This window comes from Ascaphus truei, chromosome 21, assembly GCF_040206685.1.
Source record: "Ascaphus truei isolate aAscTru1 chromosome 21, aAscTru1.hap1, whole genome shotgun sequence".
Lineage (NCBI taxonomy): Eukaryota > Metazoa > Chordata > Amphibia > Anura > Ascaphidae > Ascaphus > Ascaphus truei.
In genome coordinates, this window is record NC_134503.1 from 7,329,678 (window position 1) to 7,356,286 (window position 26,609).

Sequence of the window (26,609 nt, forward strand, 5' to 3'; positions counted from 1 at the left end):
CCCTCCTTCTGCTATCACTTAATTACCCCTCTCTGCCTCACCACCCCTCCACACGCACCAGACACCCATCCAAAATACGTTACCGCCTCCCCAAAATACAGTACACCACCCCACACACAAAATACAATACATCCCCCCTCACGCACAAAATACAATACACCCCCCCCCACACAAAATACAATACACCCCCCCCCACACAAAATACAATACAGCCTCCCCACACACAAAATACAATACACCCCCCCACACACAAAATACAATACACCCCCCCATACACAAAATACAATACACCCTCCCTACACGCAAAATACAATACACCCCCCACACACGCACAAAATACAGTACACCACCCCACACACACAAAATACAATACACCCCACACACACGCACAAAATACAATACACCCCCCCACACGCACAAAATACAATAAACCCCCCCCCGGACACACACGCACAAAATACAATACACCCTCCCACACAAAATACAATACACACATACACAATACAATACACCCATACATCCCCCCCACCCCGTACACACACACACAAACACACACCCTACATACGGTGTGGTCTGGTGCCTCTCCAGCTGCTGTCGGGCCTCTCTCCCACACTGGGCCTTCCTCTCTGCGATACCGGGCCTCTCTCTCTGCGATACCGGGCCTTCCTCTCTGCGATACCGGGCCTTCCTCTCTGCGATACCGGGCCTCTCTCTCTGCGATACCGGGCCTCTCTCTCTGCGATACCGGGCCTCTCTCTCTGCGATACCGGGCCTCTCTCTCTGCGATACCGGGCCTCTCTCTCTGAGAGACAGGGCCTCTCTCTCACCGGTGTGCACCGGGTGGTGGGCCCATCCAGATCTCGTGCTCCGCATCCGGCGGGAGAGAAGCCCGGCCTCGCAGAGAGGGCCCCGCAGCAGCTGGGGAGAGCCGGAGCCTGACTCCTCCCACCACGCAGAACTCCAATTTCAGGCTCTGGTGGTAACTCGCGCACGTAGAGCCGGTGCACAATCGGACGGGTGGTCACTTTATATACATGGGGTTTAGAAAATGCGATTTGCAGAATACCGTTTCTTTAAACATTTCAAACCGTGCGTTCTAAATGTGCGATTTGGCGATAAATTCGAAGCTACTAGAATAAGCCCCACAGGGTGTTCTCCGACCCCTCACACGTGGCCTCATCGTGGCTGTTTTATGAGCATTGATCTCCCTTTTAATTTACGCCGGTCTCCTTTCCTTGAGCGCTCGCGGGGATGTTCATTTTCAGTGTCCACCCTTCATTGATTTTAGGTTATCAAAAGATGAAAAAATCTGTTAAAATCAGAGTTGCTCAAACTGTATATAGTACATTTTGTGTTTCTGCTTTAAGAACTTGAGTGACCTAGCATTAGTATCTGGGCACGTCATTTTATCTCCTATGACCCAGGAACTAAAATTAAACGGTCAGCTCTTGAGGCAAGTATTAATTGGGATTCCATTATTATTAGTATGTGCATTTAGTGCTACATATGGTTGTTGTTGATGTTCCTAATATTACAAGATCTGAGGCCCCTGCAATGCAAGCGCCAGAAGAGAATCTTGTTCACATGATGTGACTGGTCGTTAACCATCTCTAACGGCTATCGCACTTGAATGAATAAACCCCCCTTAGTCTGTACTAGCTGATGGTCAGAAACCTGACTTGGGTTGCAGGTCAGTAAGACTGTTCTGACCCCATATGGTATAGGTTGTGCTAGTCCAAAATATATACACGTTCACTCAAAAATGAAAGATGCTTGTGGTGCTGAAAGTCAATGGGGAGATCCCATGGAAATGAAGCAAACCAGAGTAGCGCTCCAAAACAGTGGTGAAGGTCACCTTGAGAAAGGTCTGCTGTGTTGGACCGCAATGTTAGATGAATGAATACTAATCGCTTGACCACTATTTCCGAGTGCTACTTTGTGCTTCCTTTCTATCTACAGATTTCCTGCAATTTGTGCTTAGCTCATCTACCCTCGCGACATCCACAGAAAAACCTAGACCACCTTCTGTGGGTGCCCATGTGGTCCTCTAGCGGTGTAGATGTTTATCATGGAGCAGGTAATTGGATCTCACAGATGGGGGTGTCCAGGGACAGAAATCCAGATGGAGCGCTTGTTCCTCCATGGAGTCACCGGGTAGACTTGTATATTTTAGTGTCTGCTGACACATTTGTAGTACCTCATTCAGTGGGAGGCTGAGGACAGACAGATGCTGTAGGGGGCTATTTCATACATGGGTAGGCAAATAGTGGAGGTGGATGGTTGGACTCCATTTGTCTCAGGTATATAGGTTGTCATTGCTCCTCCGAGACAAAGCTTCTTTCTGCGCTGAATTTCCATTTTGAGCTGACTGCAACAAGCTCAATTGGTTTAACCACAGGCTATCATGGCATTAAATACTCTGTGGGGCGTCTCGGTTCTAGTATAAGAGGCTTATGAGTCGCTTATGTGCACTGTCACTGACACCTGCGTGTGTTTAGCATGACACCCTGCCTGGTTGTATGTGTTGCAGCAAATGAACTTAATGCAAGTCGGCTTGGTAATGAGAGGTGAACCATTTTCCTGCCGGAGGCGGCTACACCGATTTTTGCGCTGTCCCCTCTGGCAACGGAAGGGTTAACCTTTGGTCTTCTGACACACTGTTTGTCAGGGGCTCCTCCACACACTGCTTTCCAGTTTGGAAGCATAAATATTTCAGCTGCATAATTTAGATGATCTGCTTGGGGCTTCATGTGAAATCATTTCTCTGAGCCGCAGAGCGGAGCCTAGCTCTTGTGACAGCAGCTTTCACGCAGGGCTTCACCCAGACCCACGGAGACCTCACTGTCCCGTATCTGCAGGGGCACGGTATGAAGCTGTCACTTACACTGGTGAGCTATGCCCACCGTGATAGGTTTAGCATCTCATTCGTGGGCTGGACTAAATACTGCGCACTTTTGCAGCTGTCTCCATGACCTGCCTCGACTATGTGTCATATCAATATATTTAATCCACAATTTTTTGTTGTGTATAGAAATATTTTTAAAAAGTATGTGTCTATTGATATACGTGTATGTAAGTCTACTGTGTATACACACCTGTGTATGTGCACGTTATATAGATATAGATATATATCCAGCATATTCCGCCGCAGAGTACAATGTGGGAGGGAGGTCAATTGCATTGTATGACAAGAGTACACTTGTTCTGACAAATTGAGGCAATAAGGAGAACGTTCTTGCCCCAAGGAGCATCATTGTGCATCTATACATCTATTCTGTCATCAGCTCGTCACATCATAAAACTTAATTGCGTGTGTGCGCGTGTGTGTGTATGTACATGTGCAAAAACAAAAGAAAAACAGGCGCACTCCTAGTGTATTAAAGTATAAAAATATTTTATAGGACTGTAACATATAAAAAGCGCACTCACAAACAGAGTTCAATCAAGAGCATGTATGAGATGTACTCAATCACCAGAGAACTGCATGGGCCCACGCCAAACGTTCCGTTGGTGCCTCCTCTGCTGTATCCAGTGGTTCAACAGGATGTGTGGATATTCCAGAGACCGGATGGTGTCATCACTCTGTGTCCCATAGAAAGACTTCCTCTAGCTATACCTCCTCCTCCTGGCACTGCTCACCACATGAACCCGCAGGCAGCCGCAGTCAATGAAAAATCGGCAGCCCGATTAATGCTCTCAGGAGCCGCAAATAGGTGCTCTATTCGTGGGTAGTAAAAATCAGCTGCTATACTCGCTGCTTTAGGAAACACCCTACGCGTTTCGTCACGAATATATATATATATGTCTAATATTATAATATACTTTTTTTTTGCGCCAGTAAGGGGAAGAGATGCCCGAGTTGGGTTGCGTCCCAAGTGGGACTGGCCCGGGTTGGGTTGCGTCTTCTTCAAAACTGTCGGCCGCAGATCCCTAGGGCAGAGGTTCCCAACTCCCAGGCCCCAAGGACCACTAACTGTGGAGGTTGTAAGGATACCCCTGCTGGAGCAGAAGTGGTTCAGTCTAAATGATGGCGCCACCTGTGCTAATGAGTGGACAGCCTGCGCTGGTGGTGGTCCTTGAGAACTGGAGTTTGGAACCTACTGCTCTAGAACAATACAATGTGTTGAATGTTACATTAAATGTAGATGGCCCACATAACGTCACTTCTGTCCTCTCTTCGCTCAGGTGCGTGCCATCCGCCTGTCGTTCGTGGGGGAGATGGGGTGGGAGCTGCACATGCCCAGAGAGGCCTGTGTTCCTGTGTACCGAGCAGTCATGAAAGTCGGAGCCAAGAGCGGCATCGTCAACGCTGGATACAGAGCCATCGATTCCCTCAGCATTGAGAAAGGTATCGCTCTGCGGTGCTGTTGGCCCTTTATTCTGATGCTTGTTGCGTCACTCTGGGCAAATATTCCATGGTTCTCGGCCTCCTGTGAAAAGGTTCTCGCTTCTCCATTTAATAGCACAGATATTAGGTCTCTAGCAAGATCGGATGTGCCGCCGTCAGCATTTTCTTCTATATACAATAAAGACGCATCTCCAGAAGTGCTTTATTTCCAGGGTCACACATACAATCAAAGTTCAACCGCAAAGTGTTAGGGTTATATCTATTGTGCAAAACAGAAAGTGAATCCCTGCGCTTCTCCCATAGGGATAGCAATCAATGGGGAATATATATATATATGTATGGTGTAAATACCTATAAGAAAAAAGGAGACTTTTGGTATACATCCTTTGATCAAATAATGCCAAGCCTGCTAACCACGTCAAGGTAAGTCTCTTTAGCAGGTCCCTACGCTAAATGCATACTAGTGTTATGTGAAATAAGCCCAGAAGGGGTTAAAATATCAAAGCATATGCTTGTATAACCTAGTGCAATTAAAAACTGGTATATACCAGTACAGATACTCACATGTAAGTGAAGTGGAATAAGGGGACCTTGCTAGGAGATTATATACCTAGAAGAGGAGGGGCTGGCCTGCCACAAACTGCTCAATAAGCAGTTGCAGGTGATTGGCTAAATATATTCAATTACACCATAGTAGTGTTGCCCTCTAGGAGCGTGCTGCAAAGGATTAAAATCGGCCCAACAAATAATGTAAAACAAATATAATCACTGCGCTTCTCCATGTAAAGAGCATGCAGCTAGTGAAGGAAATGGCCATACAAATGTGCAAAACAGAAAGTGAATCCCTGCGCTTCTCCCATAGGGATAGCAATCAATGGGGAATATATATATATATGTATGGTGTAAATACCTATAAGAAAAAAGGAGACTTTTGGTATACATCCTTTGATCAAATAATGCCAAGCCTGCTAACCACGTCAAGGTAAGTCTCTTTAGCAGGTCCCTACGCTAAATGCATACTAGTGTTATGTGAAATAAGCCCAGAAGGGGTTAAAATATCAAAGCATATGCTTGTATAACCTAGTGCAATTAAAAACTGGTATATACCAGTACAGATACTCACATGTAAGTGAAGTGGAATAAGGGGACCTTGCTAGGAGATTATATACCTAGAAGAGGAGGGGCTGGCCTGCCACAAACTGCTCAATAAGCAGTTGCAGGTGATTGGCTAAATATATTCAATTACACCATAGTAGTGTTGCCCTCTAGGAGCGTGCTGCAAAGGATTAAAATCGGCCCAACAAATAATGTAAAACAAATATAATCACTGCGCTTCTCCATGTAAAGAGCATGCAGCTAGTGAAGGAAATGGCCATACAAATGTGCAAAACAGAAAGTGAATCCCTGCGCTTCTCCCATAGGGATAGCAATCAATGGGGAATATATATATATATGTATGGTGTAAATACCTATAAGAAAAAAGGAGACTTTTGGTATACATCCTTTGATCAAATAATGCCAAGCCTGCTAACCACGTCAAGGTAAGTCTCTTTAGCAGGTCCCTACGCTAAATGCATACTAGTGTTATGTGAAATAAGCCCAGAAGGGGTTAAAATATCAAAGCATATGCTTGTATAACCTAGTGCAATTAAAAACTGGTATATACCAGTACAGATACTCACATGTAAGTGAAGTGGAATAAGGGGACCTTGCTAGGAGATTATATACCTAGAAGAGGAGGGGCTGGCCTGCCACAAACTGCTCAATAAGCAGTTGCAGGTGATTGGCTAAATATATTCAATTACACCATAGTAGTGTTGCCCTCTAGGAGCGTGCTGCAAAGGATTAAAATCGGCCCAACAAATAATGTAAAACAAATATAATCACTGCGCTTCTCCATGTAAAGAGCATGCAGCTAGTGAAGGAAATGGCCATACAAATGTGCAAAACAGAAAGTGAATCCCTGCGCTTCTCCCATAGGGATAGCAATCAATGGGGAATATATATATATATGTATGGTGTAAATACCTATAAGAAAAAAGGAGACTTTTGGTATACATCCTTTGATCAAATAATGCCAAGCCTAACCTTGACGTGGTTAGCAGGCTTGGCATTATTTGATCAAAGGATGTATACCAAAAGTCTCCTTTTTTCTTATAGGTATTTACACCATACATATATATATATATTCCCCATTGATTGCTATCCCTATGGGAGAAGCGCAGGGATTCACTTTCTGTTTTGCACATTTGTATGGCCATTTCCTTCACTAGCTGCATGCTCTTTACATGGAGAAGCGCAGTGATTATATTTGTTTTACATTATTTGTTGGGCCGATTTTAATCCTTTGCAGCACGCTCCTAGAGGGCAACACTACTATGGTGTAATTGAATATATTTAGCCAATCACCTGCAACTGCTTATTGAGCAGTTTGTGGCAGGCCAGCCCCTCCTCTTCTAGGTATATAATCTCCTAGCAAGGTCCCCTTATTCCACTTCACTTACATGTGAGTATCTGTACTGGTATATACCAGTTTTTAATTGCACTAGGTTATACAAGCATATGCTTTGATATTTTAACCCCTTCTGGGCTTATTTCACATAACACTAGTATGCATTTAGCGTAGGGACCTGCTAAAGAGACTTACCTTGACGTGGTTAGCAGGCTTGGCATTATTTGATCAAAGGATGTATACCAAAAGTCTCCTTTTTTCTTATAGGTATTTACACCATACATATATATATATATTCCCCATTGATTGCTATCCCTATGGGAGAAGCGCAGGGATTCACTTTCTGTTTTGCACATTTGTATGGCCATTTCCTTCACTAGCTGCATGCTCTTTACATGGAGAAGCGCAGTGATTATATTTGTTTTACATTATTTGTTGGGCCGATTTTAATCCTTTGCAGCACGCTCCTAGAGGGCAACACTACTATGGTGTAATTGAATATATTTAGCCAATCACCTGCAACTGCTTATTGAGCAGTTTGTGGCAGGCCAGCCCCTCCTCTTCTAGGTATATAATCTCCTAGCAAGGTCCCCTTATTCCACTTCACTTACATGTGAGTATCTGTACTGGTATATACCAGTTTTTAATTGCACTAGGTTATACAAGCATATGCTTTGATATTTTAACCCCTTCTGGGCTTATTTCACATAACACTAGTATGCATTTAGCGTAGGGACCTGCTAAAGAGACTTACCTTGACGTGGTTAGCAGGCTTGGCATTATTTGATCAAAGGATGTATACCAAAAGTCTCCTTTTTTCTTATAGGTATTTACACCATACATATATATATATATTCCCCATTGATTGCTATCCCTATGGGAGAAGCGCAGGGATTCACTTTCTGTTTTGCACATTTGTATGGCCATTTCCTTCACTAGCTGCATGCTCTTTACATGGAGAAGCGCAGTGATTATATTTGTTTTACATTAGGGTTATATCTATTACCATAAAGAGGCGGAAAATGGGAAAAGATCAACATTTTGTTTGCTTTTCTCCGTAAGGTGAATTGAATGTTGAGATCTTATTAGAAATGAAAAGATATTGACGTTTGCAAATTGAGATAAATTGCCACATCTCAAAGCAGTCGTCTCTCCCAGATTTTTTTTGTTGTTGACATGTTAAGTTGAGGACTCTTTTCATGCCGTCCCTGTTTATACAATACAAAGAAAGTGCTGTGAATTAAGCCTCTTGACAGTTTAATGCTGTTTCACACTGGAGAGATTTGCCGTTGTTTAACACAGGGGAGCTCAACTCCGGCTTTCAAGCCCCTCCAACAGGTCAGGTTTTCAGGATATCCCAGCTTCAGCACCGGTGGCTCAATCAGAGGCTCAGTCAAGACCGGTGCTGTGTCGAAGCTGAGATATCCTAAAAACTTGACCCGTTGAGGGGGCTTGAGCAGGCCCGTATTTAGGCATAGGTCTACTAGGCCCGGGTCTCGGGCATCAAATTTAAGGGGGGGGGCAGCAAATTTCGGAGGGACCGGTACTGCAGTTACAGATTCCCCGCTATCTTCCCTGCAACAATTAAACTGATTGCTGGGGGAGAGCACCGGGGCCTCTGTAAAGGTCTCCTTCCCTCCTCCTGCAGCGTGGACCTCCTCCTCCTGCAGCATCAAACGACGCTGCAGCATCCCATGGCGACATGTTCCTATCCCGTCGTGATGTCACATGGTGTCCCGTTGCCATGGAAACACGTCGCCACGTGACATCGGGACGCTGCAAGAGCAGGAGACCAGGGCATCAAAAGGTAAGTGCCTATGGATGGGAAAATTCGAAACCCGGCTCTGGGCTGGAGTTGAGCATCACTGATGTGTACGTGTAATGCGTTTCCCCCAGGGCAGCTTCTCTGGCGTAACTGGTGTTGCCATTATGATGAGCTACTGTTAAATAACTGGGTGACTACAGGTTATTGTCAGAGGGAGATTAATGAGCATAGCCTTTTTGTTTTCATTGGGAAATGATGGATAATCTGTAATACCACCTGCCCTGCCGGTGTCAAGTATTGCTAAACTCCAACTGCAGAAAACACACTCGCTGCTCCATGCTGTTTCCTCCTTGGCCTCCTGACACCTCCTCCTGATTGGCTACTGCTGGGTAATGCAAGCAATCGGGATGGAGGAAGCTGCACTGCCCCCTTGGAACAGCCCTGCTCTGGGAAATTCCGTGCCCCCCCCCAAGCCGGTCAGGTCACTATGTCCAGAGAGGTATTACTTGACACATACAAGTCCAGAGAGGTAATACTGGTATACACATACATGTCCAGTATTACCTCTCATTGTTAATGGATCACTTCATAAATACAATGTAAATGCTTTTGAAACCTTGCAGACCTTTTGATCATGTGCTGTAGGTGTTCAGTACACATGAAGGAGAGACCAGTGAGGTTTCGAGACGACTGTCCGTTAGTTGGAGATGTACACTTGGCCTGGTCTTTTGGTTAGGGGTTTTTATTCTAAGACGACGTGTTTTTGGTTTTGAATCATGTACTGCACCGACACACTTTATTCGAGCAAATACCCAGTATGTACCTGGCAGATACCTGGAATGCGCCGCTCCTCACCTCTGACAGACCCCGTTGCGTTTGCCTTCCCAGCCTGGGTTCATGCCTGGCTGACGGGCGGCTGATCTGTTAAATGATAATGATTAGGATTTAATAGGCTGCAATGCTTCGCGTGTCTACCAGATGGCATAAATTCATGAATTGTAATGCAGTATATATATATATACTGTGCAGTATTGCAGCCAGCGGGAATAAAATGCTTCAATCCCTTGCTTGAAAATAACCCAATGCACTCGGGCAGAAAACAGTCACAAACCTCAATACACCCGGGTATACCCGAATTCGTGGGACTAGCCGATCTCGAATAAAGTGTGTCGCCAGTGTAATATTGTTTAAAAATATATGAATGACATAGAATTACAATGAAATACACATTTGCATGACCAGAAAGCAGAAATAACCAAATAAATCGATATCAATCTATAAATAACATTACAGAAAGTTTAAATACACACTATTCATGATGTTGTTAAAAACGCAGCGTTATGGATGATAGCCCGGTGTTTTGGTTTCTCTTTCTGAACACATTTTGGGTTTTGGTTCTAAAAATCTTAAAGGTTCTGATCTCACACACCCAGTTTTGCTCGTCTCTTAAGTAAAATTTGATTTATGAAGCGCTGCCATGTTGATCCGTTGATCCATTTTCTCCCAGAGGGACCAGCTTATTAACACTTTTGCTGGCCCATGTGACTCATAAAGTATTAAGAAGCATCACAGCCCACGACAAATTTAGTCTTCCAGGGCCGATAAGGCTACAAGAAGTTTGAGCTTATTGCCACTTAAGAGCTTATTGCCACTTAAAACCTTTTTCAAGTGAGTTTGTAAGATTGTACATTTTAGCCCGAGAAGTTAAGTGTCTAAAATATTCTTGATGCTCCTGATGGATTTCTGGTCTTGACACTCCACCTGTGTCTCCTACCTAGGGTACCGACACTGGCATGCAGACCTGCGCCTGGATGACACCCCATTGGAAGCTGGATTGGCCTTTACCTGCAAGCTTAAATCCAACACCCCATTCCTGGGAAGGGAAGCACTGGAGAAGCAGAAGACTGAGGGCGTCTCTAAGCGTCTGGTGGGCTTCACTATTAATGAGTGAGTGGATCTTGTTTTGGTTTCCATATTTTTAACTGCTAAATAGAAGACCATACAAGTCTACAATACTGGACTCCTTTTTTAACCCTTGATCCAGGAAATGCATGTAAACCTAGTGATGTGAAGTCTAGGATGGGATTTTAGGAGTGAATGTGCATACATCATTGGGTTGGAGAAAGGACAATTGACAATCACCTCCCTGTCCCATTTAAAGCTCCTGTTAAAAAAGGAACCTTTGTACTTATTTACGACATGAACAGTCGGATTTGTAGGGGTCCGTAACCTAGAAACGTAAGGCTTTGTCCCCGCTGGCGCTGAGAGCGCTCATGCTTGGAGAGCTCTCCAAGCATGAGCGCCGGATGTCCTTTAAATTTTCACGGGAGGGGGGGACGCTGCAGGGGAAGCTGAGCGCGCTAGCGGGGACGCAGCCTAACTTCTTTCTGTTTCTAGGTCCCTTGTGTCCTGGGTCGAACTGCATATGTAAACAGCAATGCCGTCTAATCTTTTTTTACCGACTTGTTTTTTTTTCTTTACACTCAGGATTGGAATTGGCGGGGGGGAGGGGGGAGGTTTAGTTTATCTCCAAGGCAGCCCCCACCTCCGGTTTTGAATCCTGTAAAAAAAATTTAAAAAAAATAAAGTTGGAATAGAAAAAAATAATATATGCATATCCACTTGCTACTAGGAAAAAAAAACAGGACAGAGAAGAGAATAGGATCCGAATCCCATACTAAACATCATATTACAGTGTTTACAAGCATTTCCAGGCTACAGTTTTTAAAATGAATACGTATTTAATACTTTTTTTTTTCTTTTATATTCAACATCAGTCAACATATATATTTGCGGAAGTCTCGCCCATTGTTGCTATTTCTCATGATCTCACGTTGACGGGAGACCTGGAGAGTGTCTTAAACTCCTGCACCTCGCGTCATAACCCTCGTTCCTGGTAGACGCTGGATCCCTGCTCCGAGGTGAGAAGGGGTCTCGCCGCACACATCACGCATGTGATGAGGCCTCTTCTTACGGTCTGGAGTCGGCGACCCTTGGCAGCTTTGTTTTCAGCCTGGTCTACGTGGGGGTGTCCCTTACAGAGCAATGGGGCGCAGTAAGGCTGCCCGCTCTATTGCTCAGTGTGTGTATCTGTGCAGGAAGATCCCGTTGTTCGGCCTCGAGGCCATATGGAGGAACGGAGTCGCCGTGGGACACATCCGCAGGGCGGACTACGGATTCGCAATCGACAAAACCATCGCGTATGGCTACGTCCGAAACCCTGATGGGGGACCTGTGAGTAGAGTCTATTTTATAAGGGGCACTCTTAACCCTACCTGCTGATCAGGGGTTAAAGCAGCAGCCCGGCCCCCTAAAACCCTGACTTATGTTGAAAGTGAGAGCCCACATTTTTTTTCCTCTTCTAGCTGTTTTTAATTTTATTGGCCTTTAAAAAGGCCAGAAGCCTGCAGTAGAGTGTTCACACCAGTTGGTATGGAAATCCTTTTAGGAAGTATGGGATGGGACTCATTAAAATATACTTTGCATGTCCATTAGCATACGTCCCAGCCAGGTACCTCGCCTTTTGTAGGGAGGTTGGTGAGGAGATATATACTGGAGACACTAATAGATGGAAAGTCGCTCCCATCGCTACACACCGCAACCTTTTGCTTCTCATTTACTCCACACAGAACTGTTCTCTATGCAGACTTCATATTGTATTGTCGGGGCAGCTGCCTTATTCTGCTCTTCCCTGATAAGACTCTTTGTAGTGTGACAAAGTAGAAGCCTTGGCAGCAATTTTAGTTCCCATTTTGGGAGCTGCACAGTTCTAAGTTCACCCTTTGACTGCCAGTGAAACTCATTGCTTCGCCGTGCTGGCAACAACGGGGTTGAGGCTGACAAACAGCGAGAGATACAGAAACAAACCCATGAGACGTCTCCACTCACCTTTATTTCTCTAAACCCGACGGCAACGGAAGACTCGGCAGCAAATAGCACAGCACAATGTACCAGGCTGGTGTAGCCAATCACTCTTCATTCCTCTTTTTTTTCCCGACCATATCTGGAGCTAAGACTCCAGCAATTCTGGCCGCACAGGAGGGGGCGATGCATATCTTTCCCCTATGATGCTTTTCTTTTGCTTGCAGGGATAGGAGAAATGTCAGAACATCATGAGATGTCTGTCAGGTTGTCTCTGTAGACATAAAAGTTAGGGGACGCCTTATAAGATCAGACCTGCTCTAACACTTGAGTACTTCCATCTTTACTATACTCTGTAGAAATATGGTTTTTTAGTAATTATATTACCCACTGTATTCTTATTATGTATCGGCAAGTGAGCTCAGCCACTGCCAATAACATATCCTATGAGGAGTCCGTGTGTCCTTAACCTCATGCAGGCCCCTGTGCTGTCCTTTTTGAGTTGGCATTCCCAGAGATGCCAACTTCCAAGGGTCCCAATCGGAGAGACGTGGGGGTTTATGGGCTCAGAAATGGCGTTGGAAAAGTGGTGAACTTTAGCAGGGAGACTTCTTTGACGGCTGAGACCCGGGTGCTAAGAAATCCGTGAGGCGCACAGAAAATCAGTGAGCGCTAACAAATCTAATGACGCCCTCACGTGTGTGTTTGTAACGTAATATCAGTTTTTTAATAGAGACGCAGCAAACCCCAGGCTCAGCCAGTTGTGACGCAATATCCCTTGAGGAGTCGGGGTGGGTTATTAACACTGTCTGCCCTAGCACCGACGTAGGAACAGCACATGGGTTGGCACCCCAAGTACTTAATAATATGGTGTGAACATCAAACATTGTGGTGCAGGAAAGAAGAGAACATACTGTGCTCTGTGGCTCCAACCAGGGTGGGCGTGATCTGGAGTATACGATTCACATGACATTCACTGTGACGAGAGTTTAAAAATACCCCTTCTGAGCCAGCTCTTTAGTTTTTTTTTTTAATGATCTTTAACAACCCTTCTCATTAGCTAATGAGCTATTTTATGAACTTGGTCAGGATAGTCTTTACGAGGTGATGTCCTGTGGCAAACATTGTGAGTTATAGTCTATCGGCTGATGGGGCCCCCGGGAAATGTTGGCTGCAAAGATGCCGATATCAGAAGACCCTCACGCTCAGCTGATGGGACCTGTATGTGAGAGGCTGGCGTGTAGTCTCTCGTTAACGTTGCTCTGCGTTCTGTAAATCTACCAGAAAAGACCACCCTGCAGGAAACAATGTGAAAATGTCCCGTTGGATTAGGCTGCGCTGGGACTGACGCCGCATCTCCTCTGTTCAGCAGAGCTTTGGTCTGACAAGAAAGGGTTGGCCTTACTTGGTGGATTTAACCTCTCCCCTGCCACATCGGCCTGCAAGGCTACTTACCTGGCAGTAGGGCTGTGCCAACTTTTCACAAACAATTGCGAACCAGGCATTTTTTTTTTCCACGTAAAATTAGTTGCTAACCCACAAAATTTGTGCCCAATTTATTTGGGCATGCATTAAAAGTTAATGTACAGTATGCAACAAAATTTAATTAAAAGGGAATGTGCAGGTCACAGGAGCCTATATTCAGGTCACAGGACCCTATACAGACATTACCCTTTTCACAAAATTCTCCCGAAAAGTGGAGCAATTCTGGTGAAACTGCAAAATTGCCAAGAAAAAAAAGCCACCTGTGCTGAAGCAGGGATAACCTGATCTGTTTGGGGGGGGAGGGGGGGCTTGAGGACTGGAGTTGAGCACCCTGTAGTGTACCAGTTTGACAGTGGCTATTACATTGTTTTGCCTATCTTGTCCTATCCCCAGGTCTCCCTGGATTTCGTCCGTAGCGGAGAATACACCCTGGAGAGAATGGGAGTCACGTACCCCGCTGAAGCCCACCTGAAGTCACCGTTTGACCCAAACAACGCGAGAGTGAAGGGGCTTTACTGAAGGGAAAGAAGAGGGACTGCCCGGTCCAAACCTTGGCACAGTAATGATGCTCGTAATGCAACGTACACTGACATTCGCACCCAATCATCAACCCTTTTATTACTGGAAGGCTCCTCAATGCATCATAATATGTTCTTTTTGGTCCACGGATTTCAACGGATCAATGTCAAAAAGGGACGATTCGCAGTTTTGTGGATTTAAAAATGATTATTACCAATACGCCCCGCGGATTTCCGCAAACCCGTGGGCGGATTCGTAGAATCCAAGCTGCGGTTTCAGCCGTCCGATTCTTAAGAATTCGCCAACGGATCGCTGAACCCGCGAATTGGATTCTACAAATCCGTCCCACGGGTTGTATCCAATGGCGGTTTTTGATGAAACCGCCCAAATCCGTCTGCGGCTTTTACACCGCGAGGCGGATTTTGGGGGTAGCACGAGCGAAAAATCCTGGAAACGGATTTCCATGGATTTCCCCGTCTCTTTAGATCGGTGCTGCCAGAGGAAGCAAAGCTAAGCATCGCGGTTTACAGGTTAAAAAGGTTTATTGTAAGAACCATGAGGGATATCAGCGGCACTGCAGCATTAAGGGGTCGAGCTTTAGCACGCCTCGGCTCCCACCCATATGAATGGCAGGGAAGACATGCCAACGCTTAGCACCCTTTAGTGGCCCTGGGAGGTTAATGCAGTGTTAAATATGTTGCAATGCAGAAGTCTGTGGAACCCTGGGATAGCTCTGTGGAACCCTGGGATACCTCTGTGGAACCCTGGGATACCTCTGTGGAACCCTGGGATAGCTCCTGTGGCTGCCAGCTGGTCACCAAAAACATTTGGGTAATAACATATTTTTCACTCTTCAAGACCCAGCTATTGATTTCATTTATTTGCCATATGTTTTCATGTAATCATTCAGCTTCTTCCTAGGGTGTGATGCGTTATATTAGACAATCTTGGATGACTGATATGTTGGTCCATGTACAGAAGCTGTAGGGGGTGCAAAGGTGTATTCACCTGTGATGGGATCTGACGAAGACACCTGCAGTTTCAAGCACGTGCATTATTGGTCCATTAAAAGGGTATCACAACCTAGGAAGTATCTTAATCTTTGTGGGACCAAGACCGCTACTAGAACCCGTCATTCAAAATGTTATTACATATTCTATTGTTATAGAGCAGAGGTTCACAACCTTTTTTACACTGTGCACCCTCTGCTATAAAATTTGTTCTCTGAAACCCTAATTAATAAATCTTATTGCCAGCTCATCAGACTATGGCTAACAAAACTGTGTGATCGATCCCAGGTAGTGTAGGGTGCTGAGCTCGTGGGGGGAGGGGAGAGAGGAGGAGGAGGAAACACGCACTTAATAAGGCCCCAAACTGCACCTCTGTGTGTGCAGGCAGCATATGGGGGGGTGGGTGCTATAGCTGTCAATCACTGCAGGAACTTCCAAAGTCATTCCCCACAATGCCCTGCCACTGTGGATGCAAAGCATTGTGGGGAGCGACTTTGGAAGCCCGTGCTGTATGTGACAGCTATACCCACCCACGCTAAGGTGCAGTTTGGGGCTTTACGAAGTGCGCAGTCCCCACCCACATCTGGGATCCGCCATTACTGATTATCTTTTGGCAATCCCTTTGGAGGCACGTCACGCCTCCTGTTGGGAATCACTGCACATGTAATAAAGAAAGCTGTTGGTATATATGAAAATAAATAAATAAATATGCATAGGATAAGTGGGTTGGGGTTCTAAGAAATCATAACACGTTTTTAAAGGTCCAATACCATAGCGGTGATGTCCAGCAATATTGGGTGTGGTTAGACATTCAGTTAGCTTCTTAGCCTAGTATGGAAAAGAGACTTCTAAAGATGATCGGAGGTTGTCATTACAAGGCCCGTTAACCTCTTCTCTGCCAGAAATGACAGCGACGCATTGCAGTCTACTACGGAAGCACAAAAAAGGAACTTAAGTCGCTTCATTACTGGTTTGAAAAAAATAAATAAAAAACCCCCCAATAAACTGCAGTACTCCGAATTCAAGGCACCGTCACACTGCAACCCATTGGGTTTGGTGAGCTAGAATTATATGACCGTACCTGGTGAAATATGTTGACATATGGTGACATAACCAGTGAAATGTTTTCTGATAGGGGGGGCGGGGTGGAATTTGCAACCCCCCTGAACATTAAATGCTGCTTTGCCTTATTGTTCACCCACTGCGGGGGATGCTGCAAGTTACATAAACGTGATTGCACTGTGATTCAGATGTTAAATGTAAAAGCGAGTGTTACCTGCCACGGCCTTCGTCAAGCTGTCTCATTGTGTGTTGTGATGGGAGCTGTACAGCTGGCAGCCCTTTGCCAATAATAGAGGAATGTATCGTCCCTGCGCACCCTTCACGCGGAGCGCCTTGTAATAGAGCACAGCTCTGCAGGACTTCTTTCTTTCTTAGAGCGGTGTGAAGAAAACAATAAATTACACCTCGCTAATGCACGCTGCGAAGTTAGTGTTCCATTTAATGAAAATTAACAGGGGCTGTGAAAAGCTGGAACTAGCCATTGAAATGGTATAATTAGTATGTGACGAGAATTTTCCAGCGTTGTACTTCCATCGTACTAATAATAAATGCAACTCTGTAGAATAACATGGGTATAGTGCACTGCGCTGAAGAGCATACACTCTCTGGGGCACAGGGACATAAAACCCAATAAGACTCGGTGCTGGCTGTGGGATTTGACCGACTATTGATGCTGGGAAGGGAAATAAATTAACATTTTGCAGATTGGCATACCTTACGCTTTGTTCCTTGTCCGATTGGCATTCTGGCACAAAGGCCCTCACTGCCCTGGTCCCTGTGTCACTGCCCTGGTCTTTGGGTCATTACCCAGGATTGCTATATTATATATAGCCTGGTAGTGGCTAATCACAGAGAGTCACTGCAATCCAAACAAAAGAGGGTGGGCTACTAGTCCGATACTAATGCTAGACACGCAATCACGTGACCCCGGTGACCAGAATGTCGGTGGCATCCTGCACCCGCAGATATTCGGCACAGAACAGGTTAATGGGATCATGCTCGAGTTATAAAGTGCAGGTTCTTCTGTAAGGTTATTGTAATGTCATTTTAGATCCATTTGAAGACTTAGAAATGCTTGCACAATGTTGAAATAATAATTTTCAACGTCTGCACCACATTTACATTACCTTAACTGATAAGGGAGTGTCGGTGCAAAAAAAAACTGCACTTAGCTGCCTGAGCAATGAGCATGCGGTAAATCGGAACAGTCGAAGGCCCACATCCAGGCCCCTAGTGGGGTGCCGGATGAAGAGCCCTGCCCTATGGATACTGAAGGGGTTAAGGCTCCATAATAGTCTACATATTGTATGGGCAAACAAGAAAGGAACAGTGACACATACCCACCCAAAAAACATGAAGCTGATACATCATCAGAAGCCCGAGTTGTTCATTATATTGCTCGTTTCAGCGAGCTCCGGGAACTCAAAGTGTTTTGCATTTTCTCGCGAAGGTCCCAATTTGTGAAGCGTTTAACCTTTTCCCAAGATTCATTTGCCGTTGAATCAAATCCCAAGGCGCACTGTCTAGATCAATTACCAGCTGTCGGCATCTTCATTTCCATTTATCCGCAGCAAAGCCAGACAAAAAAAAGTGGAAATATCTCGGTTGTCCCCGAGTCAACAAAATACTGCTCATTTATTTAAAGTATTCTTCGGAAACAATGGAGCGTAAAATACTCCGTGACCCCCCCCCCCCCCCCCCCCCGCCGCCGGCTTACCTTTCTTTAAATTCCCGGGATTAACACCTGCCTCATTCGCTCGGTGACGAGTGAGCAGAATGAAATCTATGTGCTGTCTCTGGGGACAGGTAGATTAGAACAGATATGCTAACGTGTCTGTAAACAAATGGTGATTTTAATCAAACGAGGGGAAAAAAAGGGGGTTTATTCAATGTTTTGGTTTTTTTTGTTGCTCTTTTTAAACACTGGGAGAAATTCTTTGTATGTTCCAAACATTGAATTATGACACAGCTCACTGTAAACACCACTGAAAAAAATCTAAAACATGCTTTCAAAATAAGAACAGATCAAGCAGGGCCAGAGACATTGCCAAACAGGTGGAAGGTGGGAAGAATGGCTTATATGAAGCAGAATAAGCTGCATTAGGGTAATGATTCATCCCCTGGCTGCCAGGTGAGCTTGTGTAGGAGCAAGGTGATGTCACTTTTACCGATTTTTCCACCTGCCGGCAGCACATGGCGACCGTGTATCGGTTAACCCAGGGGTTCTTGACTCTAGTCCTCAAGACCCCATCAACAGGTCAGGTGTTAAGGATATCCCTGCTTCAGCACAGGTGGATCAATCCATCCCAGCTTCAGCAAAGGTGGCTCGGAAGAGCCTGCTTCAGCACAGGTGTTTCAATCAGGCCCTGCTTCGGCACAGTTGGCTGTGTCTTCAATTGAGCCACCTGTGCTGAAGCAGGGATATCCTTAAAACCTGACCTGTTGGTGGGGGGGAGGTCTTGAGGTCTAGCATTGAGAACCCCTGGGTTAACACGTATGGGAATAACGCTTACCCCGTGGCGGATTATCCCTAGACATTGCCATTTCTGGATTCTCTGATGGGAGACTTCTTATCTCCGTTATGGGCAGTATGTTGTATACTGGGTGCTTCTGGCCTGTAAAATGATAGCATACATTATATTGAAGACGACAAATCTTTAGCTGCAGAAGCTAAATTGTAGGCGGGTTTCCCCAGGTCCGTCAGGCTGCATTCCCTTTAGCCTCCCACCCTGCACGGGAGCTTCTCATACAGGCTTCGGGGTCTTGATGTTGACCAGAGTGGGTCCTTGCGACACGGAGCTGCCCTGGGGCGTGCAGTCTCTGTTGGGTGGGGGCACTTTCTGTGTGATCTGTGGCAAAGGCTGCATCTCCCATTCCCCCTGCAAGAAGAACAAGGCGACAGATGAGAGTTTACCTTCAAGTCAGTCGCTCCTTCACTGTCCTGCAGGAGATGACACCTTTTTAATGCATCGCCCTACAAATGCAGGGCAGTTCTTCACAATTCTGTACACCGGCACCCCAAACTTAATACGCATGTAACATAGACCTCACTACACTTAGATTGTAAGCTCTCCGGATCAGGAATTTCCTCTCCTATTGTCTGACTGTGCTGAGCTTATCGTTTTCTAATTCCCTGCACTGTATTTTTTCTGTAAAGCGCTGAGTATACTGTAAGCACTATATATAAATAAAGATATACGTAATTCCATTCAAGAGTAAGATGCCATGATATGTTGGAATGAATAAAAGCATCGAAGAATACTTTATAAATAACCTAGAATTCCCCCTGAGAACTAACATTTGTTTTTAGTTTTCTCCTTTTATGGCCATTTCTGGAACGGTCATATAGGTGACGCGTGGTCATATAGGTGACGCATGGACATTTTCACTCGGGTTTCATAGCAGTTTTGTGCATGCGTTTGAGAGTTTTCCGGTCAAAACCAAAAGTTTATTGTTATTAAAAAAGAAATAGAAATAGATCAATTCAAAAGGAATCCCAAGAATTACCCATTTCTAGGATTGGGCTCAAATTTTGCTGGGGTTCAAAAAAACAAAAAAACAAAAAAACATACGACCTAAATTTGGGATTTAGAACCTGTGAATGATTGTAGAAATATCACATACACGAAACGAAGATGTGTTAAATAAATCCTTGTATTTATTTAAAGTACCTATTTCAACTTCATTTTGATGTGTGTGTGTGTGTGTGTAAGCCTGCCCCCCTCCTAAGGGGTTACTAGCAGGTTAGTGTATGCTGTACCCCACCCTGTGTTGCCATAGGATTCCTGACGTGACAATGGAGTATTTAAGATAGGAGGAAGGTTCTGGAGAGTCGGGTTCCTGGAGGACAATAGGAGAGGAGCCTCGGGGAGAGGAGATAGGGATGTAACCATAAAGTAGTAGAACAGACCAGGCCCCACTTCTTTATTATGTTGTAGATAGGGACAGTGCCCTTTAAGTTAGGATCCCAGAAGATGGCAAGCGGAATCCAGCAGGTCCCAGAGAGGGGAAAGCGACAAGCCACAAAGGGTTCCAGAAAGAGGGATCCCGGGTGTCGGCGGATCGGCTCTACCGGCAGATCTGTACAACTATTCATCTCGGCCTGTGTGGAAATGGCAGCACCCAAACGGGAAAGGGGTATAATCTTCACCTGCATAGAACCGGACAGTATCGCAGCAAGGGCCCAGTTTAAACTGATGTTACTCAGAAGGGGGCCGGTTCCGATGCTAGTAATGCAACCAAACAGATACACCTCCCCTGTGTCTTAAGAGCGGGCTCTTAATCTTAAGGAAGCACTATTCCTGAATAACCACGAGAAAATATACAACGTTGTCATGTGTGTCCCTGTGCTTGGGGACTCAAATAAAGACTGATGATGTACTACAAAAGTTCCCGGCGCCCATTATTTTCACCTTTGTTACCTCATCGCCCAGCCGCCTGAATCCAGCCCCTGAGTCAAGGTAACCTATACTGAGTAGTCAAATATTGCACACTGATGTAATCTCCCTAGAATATATATATTCATCCTTTTAAAATTCTCCTTTCAATGAAATCCTTAGTGGTTAGCATTTATTATGCTGCATTGAGCACAAAAAAACCAGTCACGCTGAATCCACTTGAAACACCTTCTCACTGCTCAGAGATGGTTTACGGAGATGGAAAATACTTTTCCTAAAAAAAACTAAACAAGAAAACAACCACACGCGAGCCGCCCCCATTGCAGAGAAAGCCAGAGTCGGGGGTTTCTTCTCTCTCACTTGCAGCGGGGGCGGAGAGCGTATTAGCTGTGTTTATCCCAAAAAGATTACTTCTTCCTTCCCCGTGGGAAAACATCTCATCCAGCGCGGAGCGTGGAGGCAAAGAGTGCCTCGAAAACAAACGCCAGGAAAGCGTGGTATAGAATTGCAAAGTGTACAGATTAGGGAATTATGTTTCTGTGCCTCTCCGTATACAGTATTAGGCTTACTGATTGCGTGCTGAGGCGCACGGAGGCTGAGGGAAAGCGGGTGCTTTCCCTGGCCTTAGACCGCGCGCCGTCGGGGGGCGGGCCAGTGACGTCACGGAGCTGGATCGCCCTCATTGGGCGAACCGCTCACGTGACCGGCCCTGCGCTCCGGCAAGCGCGAAAATTTTAAATTTAGCTAAGACTTACGCTTCCGCACGCTTGCGTAAGCGAGCCCCTGCTAAAGCCGCTCTCATTGCGGCTGCAGGGGCTAAGTGCCCGAGCGTAAGCGCGCCTTAGCACGGGTCAGCGCATAAGCGCTGACCATGTCCGAGGCCTAAGAGGTGTGTCACTGTGTACTGTACATCATTCCTATTCCTGAGTCAAGAGAAGTGCTTCACTTAACCCCTCGCCTAACAGAGGGATCTACAAAGTAAAACCTCAATGCTTTGAGAGCCACAGCCCCTTCGATCCGTCGTGGTCACGTGGCTGCTCCCGAGGGAGAGACCGCGACGTTACCGCTGTGGCAAAACGGAAGAGGAGAATGCCACCCTTTCCATTCCGTTGCCGGCTGGGATTACGGTCAGCGCTCCAAAACCCAAGATGTAGCTGCTATAGAGTGCCTCATAGCGTGGCAGCTACGCCAGGCCGGGCACTCCGCGAGTTAATGTTAAGAATCCCTCACCAGATTTATCAAATAAAAAAAATATTCTCGGTGATCAACTTTGTGCTGTTTTTGTTTGCACCAGGAGACCTTTTGACGGTAAATCTGATGGCCATTACTGGAGTCGGAAAGGGATGTTGTTTTTGCCCTATGTGATGTAATTGTTTCACTTGTAGGTTTTTGTGTTAGCCCACCTCTGCATTATTAGAATTACAATGATATCCGTAATCTGCCCGGTTAGAATGTAGCAAAGGTTTAACTCCATGGCTATATGTCTTTTTTCAACCTAGTTTTGCTGTGCCATGTTAACAATGTGTCACCGGGAGTGCTGCTTTGTTTGTGTTGTTGTTTGAGTTAGGGGGTCTCCGGAACTGACCTGCGTTAATTTCGGCTCCGGGGACCCCTGCTTCCTGAGATACCCAGAAAGGGGTGCCCGTATCTCTGCACAACTTCACGCTACTGCGTCGCTTGGGCCAATAGGATGATGTCACAGCTTCCTATTGGCCGGTGGGACAACTAAGCCGCCATATCGATAGCCCTGACTAGCCCGTCTGGGTTGCCCCTTCCGAGGTAAGTATCTCTGGAAGCATGGGGTCTGCGGAGCTGAAATGAACGTGGTTCAGCTCCAGAAACCCCCTGCTTCAAACCTATTTAAAATAAAAAAAAACACACACAAAAAAGAGTGTCGCCACTTTAATTTGTCATATATTGACTGGAAGCGCTTGCAGCGCTGTCCCCCTGGCTGCTGCTGTCACAAGGATACTCACCGGGAAGCGCACCGCAGAGGACCTGTCGCAGTGCATGGAGATGGGAGCGAAGCCGTACAGAGACTTTAGGACCTGGCCGCTGAAAGAATTCCAGGGAACCTCGTTGAACTGCTCAGGGACGGCTGTGTCCGGACACGTGCAGATCTCATCACTGTTAAACCTGGGGGGGAGACCGGCGGTTAGCGGGGGGCCGTTGCGATGAAGAAGTCGATCGCTGTGGCTCACTTAGCATAGGGGCAACTGGGTGGCCAACTCCAGTCCTCAAGGGCAACCAACAGGGCAGGTTTTAAGGATATCTCTGCTTCCGCACAGGTGGCTCAGTCTTTGACTACATCATCTGGGCTGAAGCAGGTATATCCTGAAAACCTGACCTGTTGATGGCCCTTGCGGACTGGAGTTGTCCACCCCTGGACTAGCCTAATAAGGTGAACATAGAAGCATGGGGCTTGTGTGTTAGCATTTTGTGGAACCGCTGCAAAATATGCTAAGGGACAATTACCCTTCTCTTTTATTTGAATGGTGCCATCATGTTCTGCAGCACATTACAATGTGGGAGAGAGGACAATAGCATTGTATGAGAAAAGGGTACAAACCAAGAATAGGAAGCAGTTCCCTACCCCAAGGAGGTAACAATCTGCAATCACGTGCACATCACTCTTCTTGCATTGTGGACCCTTGAGCAAGATTACGGACATAGTGGATTGTAATACTATTAAATATGTTTATATAATAATACGGTGGTCTTTGTTACAGGCACTGTTGTCAGGAAGAAAGGGTGGTTTTGCTGGGAGATATGCAGTGGGTTGGACTGTATCGATACACCAATCCAGTTTTGTCCTATGGATTTCCTGACCGTGGCTCTGGACACTCACCTGTTCACCAGGTGGAAGTACCTTTGCAGGTAGCCGGGATCCACATTGCTCTTGCAGAGCTCCAGGTCTGTACGTGGATAATAATGCACGTAGTTCACACACATCTCGTCTGTGATGCTGAAGCCTCCCTGCAAAAGATACAAATTCTAATACACATCTGGCGGGACTTCACGTAATTCTCCTGCCATGTTTGGGTGATGAATCTGATGGCTATTAGTGACCTAAATGTTGGGACTGTGTTATCTTCTGTACGTTGCATGAATGGTGCAGACGGTACACTGACGGTCGAGTATGTTTCCCACCAGGAATCTAGGGACTTGTTGTTTTGGACGTCACCGCCCTTTCCTTGCAATTGTTACTTTCCAAGGTCAAATAACTCCATCAAGAGACGGCCTCAAAATGTGGGACACTTTGCTGGTCCATCCCACTAGAGATGGGACATTCCCAAGAAATTTGGGAAGTCACGTCTTATATGGGACACTTCAACTTGGCAGCCCTATTTAGAGAGGTGTTATAGCGATTCTACTGAACTACATCAGAGCTAGAACACTTAAGTCATCACTGGTCTCAGTGGCACTGACTGGAACATAGCTGATGATCTTTGGACAGTCGGTGTACAGATCATGTCAAAACCACTTTCTGTCAAGGAATACACTGATGGCTGTTCAATTATATGAACAGTCTGCAAACTATACATTGCATCTGATATCTATGAACTATTGGGTAAGACATCGTCTACACTTTATGTACCATCATACAACAGGCTGTGTAGGTATTTTCACAGTTTCTCCTGTGTATTTCGGTTACAAAATCTATACCTATGGCATGAAATGGGAGGAATTCGTGCGTACCCCAGAAACATACACTGGGATGTCAATCATGTGTTTCCGTAGATATCAGGAAGGGCTTCATTGTGTCTATGGGTATACCCTTTACAGTGCCACATAGAAAATATAATAAGGCCCCCTACCAGGTCAAGGATTAAGGATATCTCAGCTTCAGCACAGTTGGCTCAATCAGTGGCTCAGTCTTTGAGCACGCGCGCCTGGTGCGTGCACAGCGCTGCACCCGCACACGCGGTCCTGGGAGGGAGAGGTTGCGATGGGAGGGGGCGTGGCCATGACCTCACACGGCTGGTTCGCCCTCATTGGCTGAACCGCCAATTTTTTTGTGTGTGGAATCTTGCAGCACTGCGCGGCTGCTGAATGTGCGCCGACGCATGTACTCGGCCCTGAGTGACTGGGGGGCCGGTGCTTGTGCGCACGTGCGCTGTGGCAGTCACTGGGACCGCAGCCTTTGAAGCTGAAGCAGGCTCTTCGACTGAGATACTGATTGAGCCACTTGTGCTGAAGCTGGGATATCCTTACAATGTGACCTGTTGGGGGAGTGGGGAGGGGGAGAGGGGACTGGAGTTGAGAACCCTTGTAAATGAATCCCTTCACTGCTAAAGGGTTCAGCAACTCATTGCAAAGCAATATACTATCGTGTCCCCTCTAGCAGCGAAGGAGTTAAAACAAATAGGTAAGAACAGGGGGGGGGGGGAGGAGGGAGGAGGGAATACAGACACTTAAAGACAAAGCATCTAGGGCTGATAACACAGAAAGAGCAAGGTTTCCGTGATCCAGCGATAAAGCTGCCTCAGTTCGGCGCGGGCTCCTGTAATAAGGGCCCCGCGGGATGTTAAGAGAAGGTTCACAAACGCATGCATCAAGTGAACTCTTACCACTGTAACGTTGCTTCTGTCTTCCGTGTTGTAAGAGCAGCTTGTTATGAGCAAATCCCCCTGTGAGTTCAAGTACAGAAGCCCAGGTTTAGTTTGGATTTCTGGCTAGGCGCTGAACGCTTTCTGCGCCGGAGAACAGCACTTGCAAGTCATTGAGGTTAAAAAGTTTGGGTGTTGTGCAATAAAACAAAGTTAAGTGAACATCTGCTGGTATGAACAGTGTGCTGACCTGGATTTCACCGGTTCTCACAGTCCCTATAATTTGGAGTCTTACAGGAGCTATTGCCTGCATAAGTGCTATTGACTTTTTTTACAACAGGGGACAGCTTGCAGCCTGGAGCGATTTGTGTAAAAACAAAACATAAAACCCCCATTCATTTAACCCATTCAGTGCCAGAGGCCTGGAACCAGTAGGTGAAGTGTACTGGTATTACTAATGGTATATGAAGTACCATTACTTTTTTATTATCTACATACAGTACCAGGAGTACCCCTACTATTTATTTACCAGGAGTACCCCTACTATTTATTTACGGATCTAAACGTTCAGTCACCACACCTGATTAAACCTCAACTACCAAGTTTAGACTGCAAGCTCGTCGGGTCAGGAATTCCCTATGCGTGTATTTATGGGACTCGAGACTCCTTTAATCGGTAGCATTATTTTGAAATAAAAAAAAAATGAGATCTCTTTTTCAAATCAACAATAAATAATATCAGCATGCGTCATAAAATCTGGCCTTACTTCCAATTTCCTCCTCCTTGTTTTAATATAAAAATGAAATACATATATTGGTTTTTGTTTTATTTGATTTCTGAGCACTTGGTGTTTTTAATCTGTTTGGGAAAGTAAACTTCAATATTAAAAGAAGCAACGGGTGAGAAGTTCATGTCATGTGGCCATATAAATAAGCCAGTCTCATCCTCGGGCACCTACTGCACCGACACACTTTATTCGAGCAAATACCCGGTATGTACCTGGCAGATACCTGGAATGCGCCGCTCCTCACCTCTGACAAGCCCCGTTGCATTTGCCTTCCCAGCCTGGGTTCATGCCTGGCTGATGGGCGGCTGATCTGTTAAATGATAATGATTAGGATTTAATAGGCTGCAATGCTTCGCGTGTCTACCAGATGGCA

General features: G+C 45.8%; 2 protein-coding genes across 2 annotated transcripts in view; one reads left to right on the forward strand and one right to left on the reverse strand.

The window, feature by feature from the left end:
• The window catches only part of SARDH (sarcosine dehydrogenase), a 47,075-nt gene extending 30,157 nt beyond the window's left edge, over positions 1–16,918 (forward strand). Inside the window, exons 12-15 of the mRNA XM_075578812.1 lie at positions 4,186–4,348; positions 10,344–10,512; positions 11,664–11,799; positions 14,305–16,918. Coding sequence (XP_075434927.1) covers positions 4,186–4,348; positions 10,344–10,512; positions 11,664–11,799; positions 14,305–14,430 — 594 coding nt within the window. The 3' untranslated portion in view covers positions 14,431–16,918. The remainder of the gene's footprint in view (positions 1–4,185; positions 4,349–10,343; positions 10,513–11,663; positions 11,800–14,304) is intronic.
• Positions 16,919–18,207: 1,289 nt separating this feature from the next.
• The window catches only part of DBH (dopamine beta-hydroxylase), a 28,249-nt gene continuing 19,847 nt past the window's right edge, over positions 18,208–26,609 (reverse strand). Inside the window, exons 9-12 of the mRNA XM_075578813.1 lie at positions 25,471–25,530; positions 23,748–23,875; positions 22,876–23,035; positions 18,208–19,381 (exon numbers count right to left, since the gene is read on the reverse strand). Of these exons, the coding sequence (XP_075434928.1) occupies positions 19,247–19,381; positions 22,876–23,035; positions 23,748–23,875; positions 25,471–25,530 (483 nt within the window). The 3' untranslated portion in view covers positions 18,208–19,246. The remainder of the gene's footprint in view (positions 19,382–22,875; positions 23,036–23,747; positions 23,876–25,470; positions 25,531–26,609) is intronic.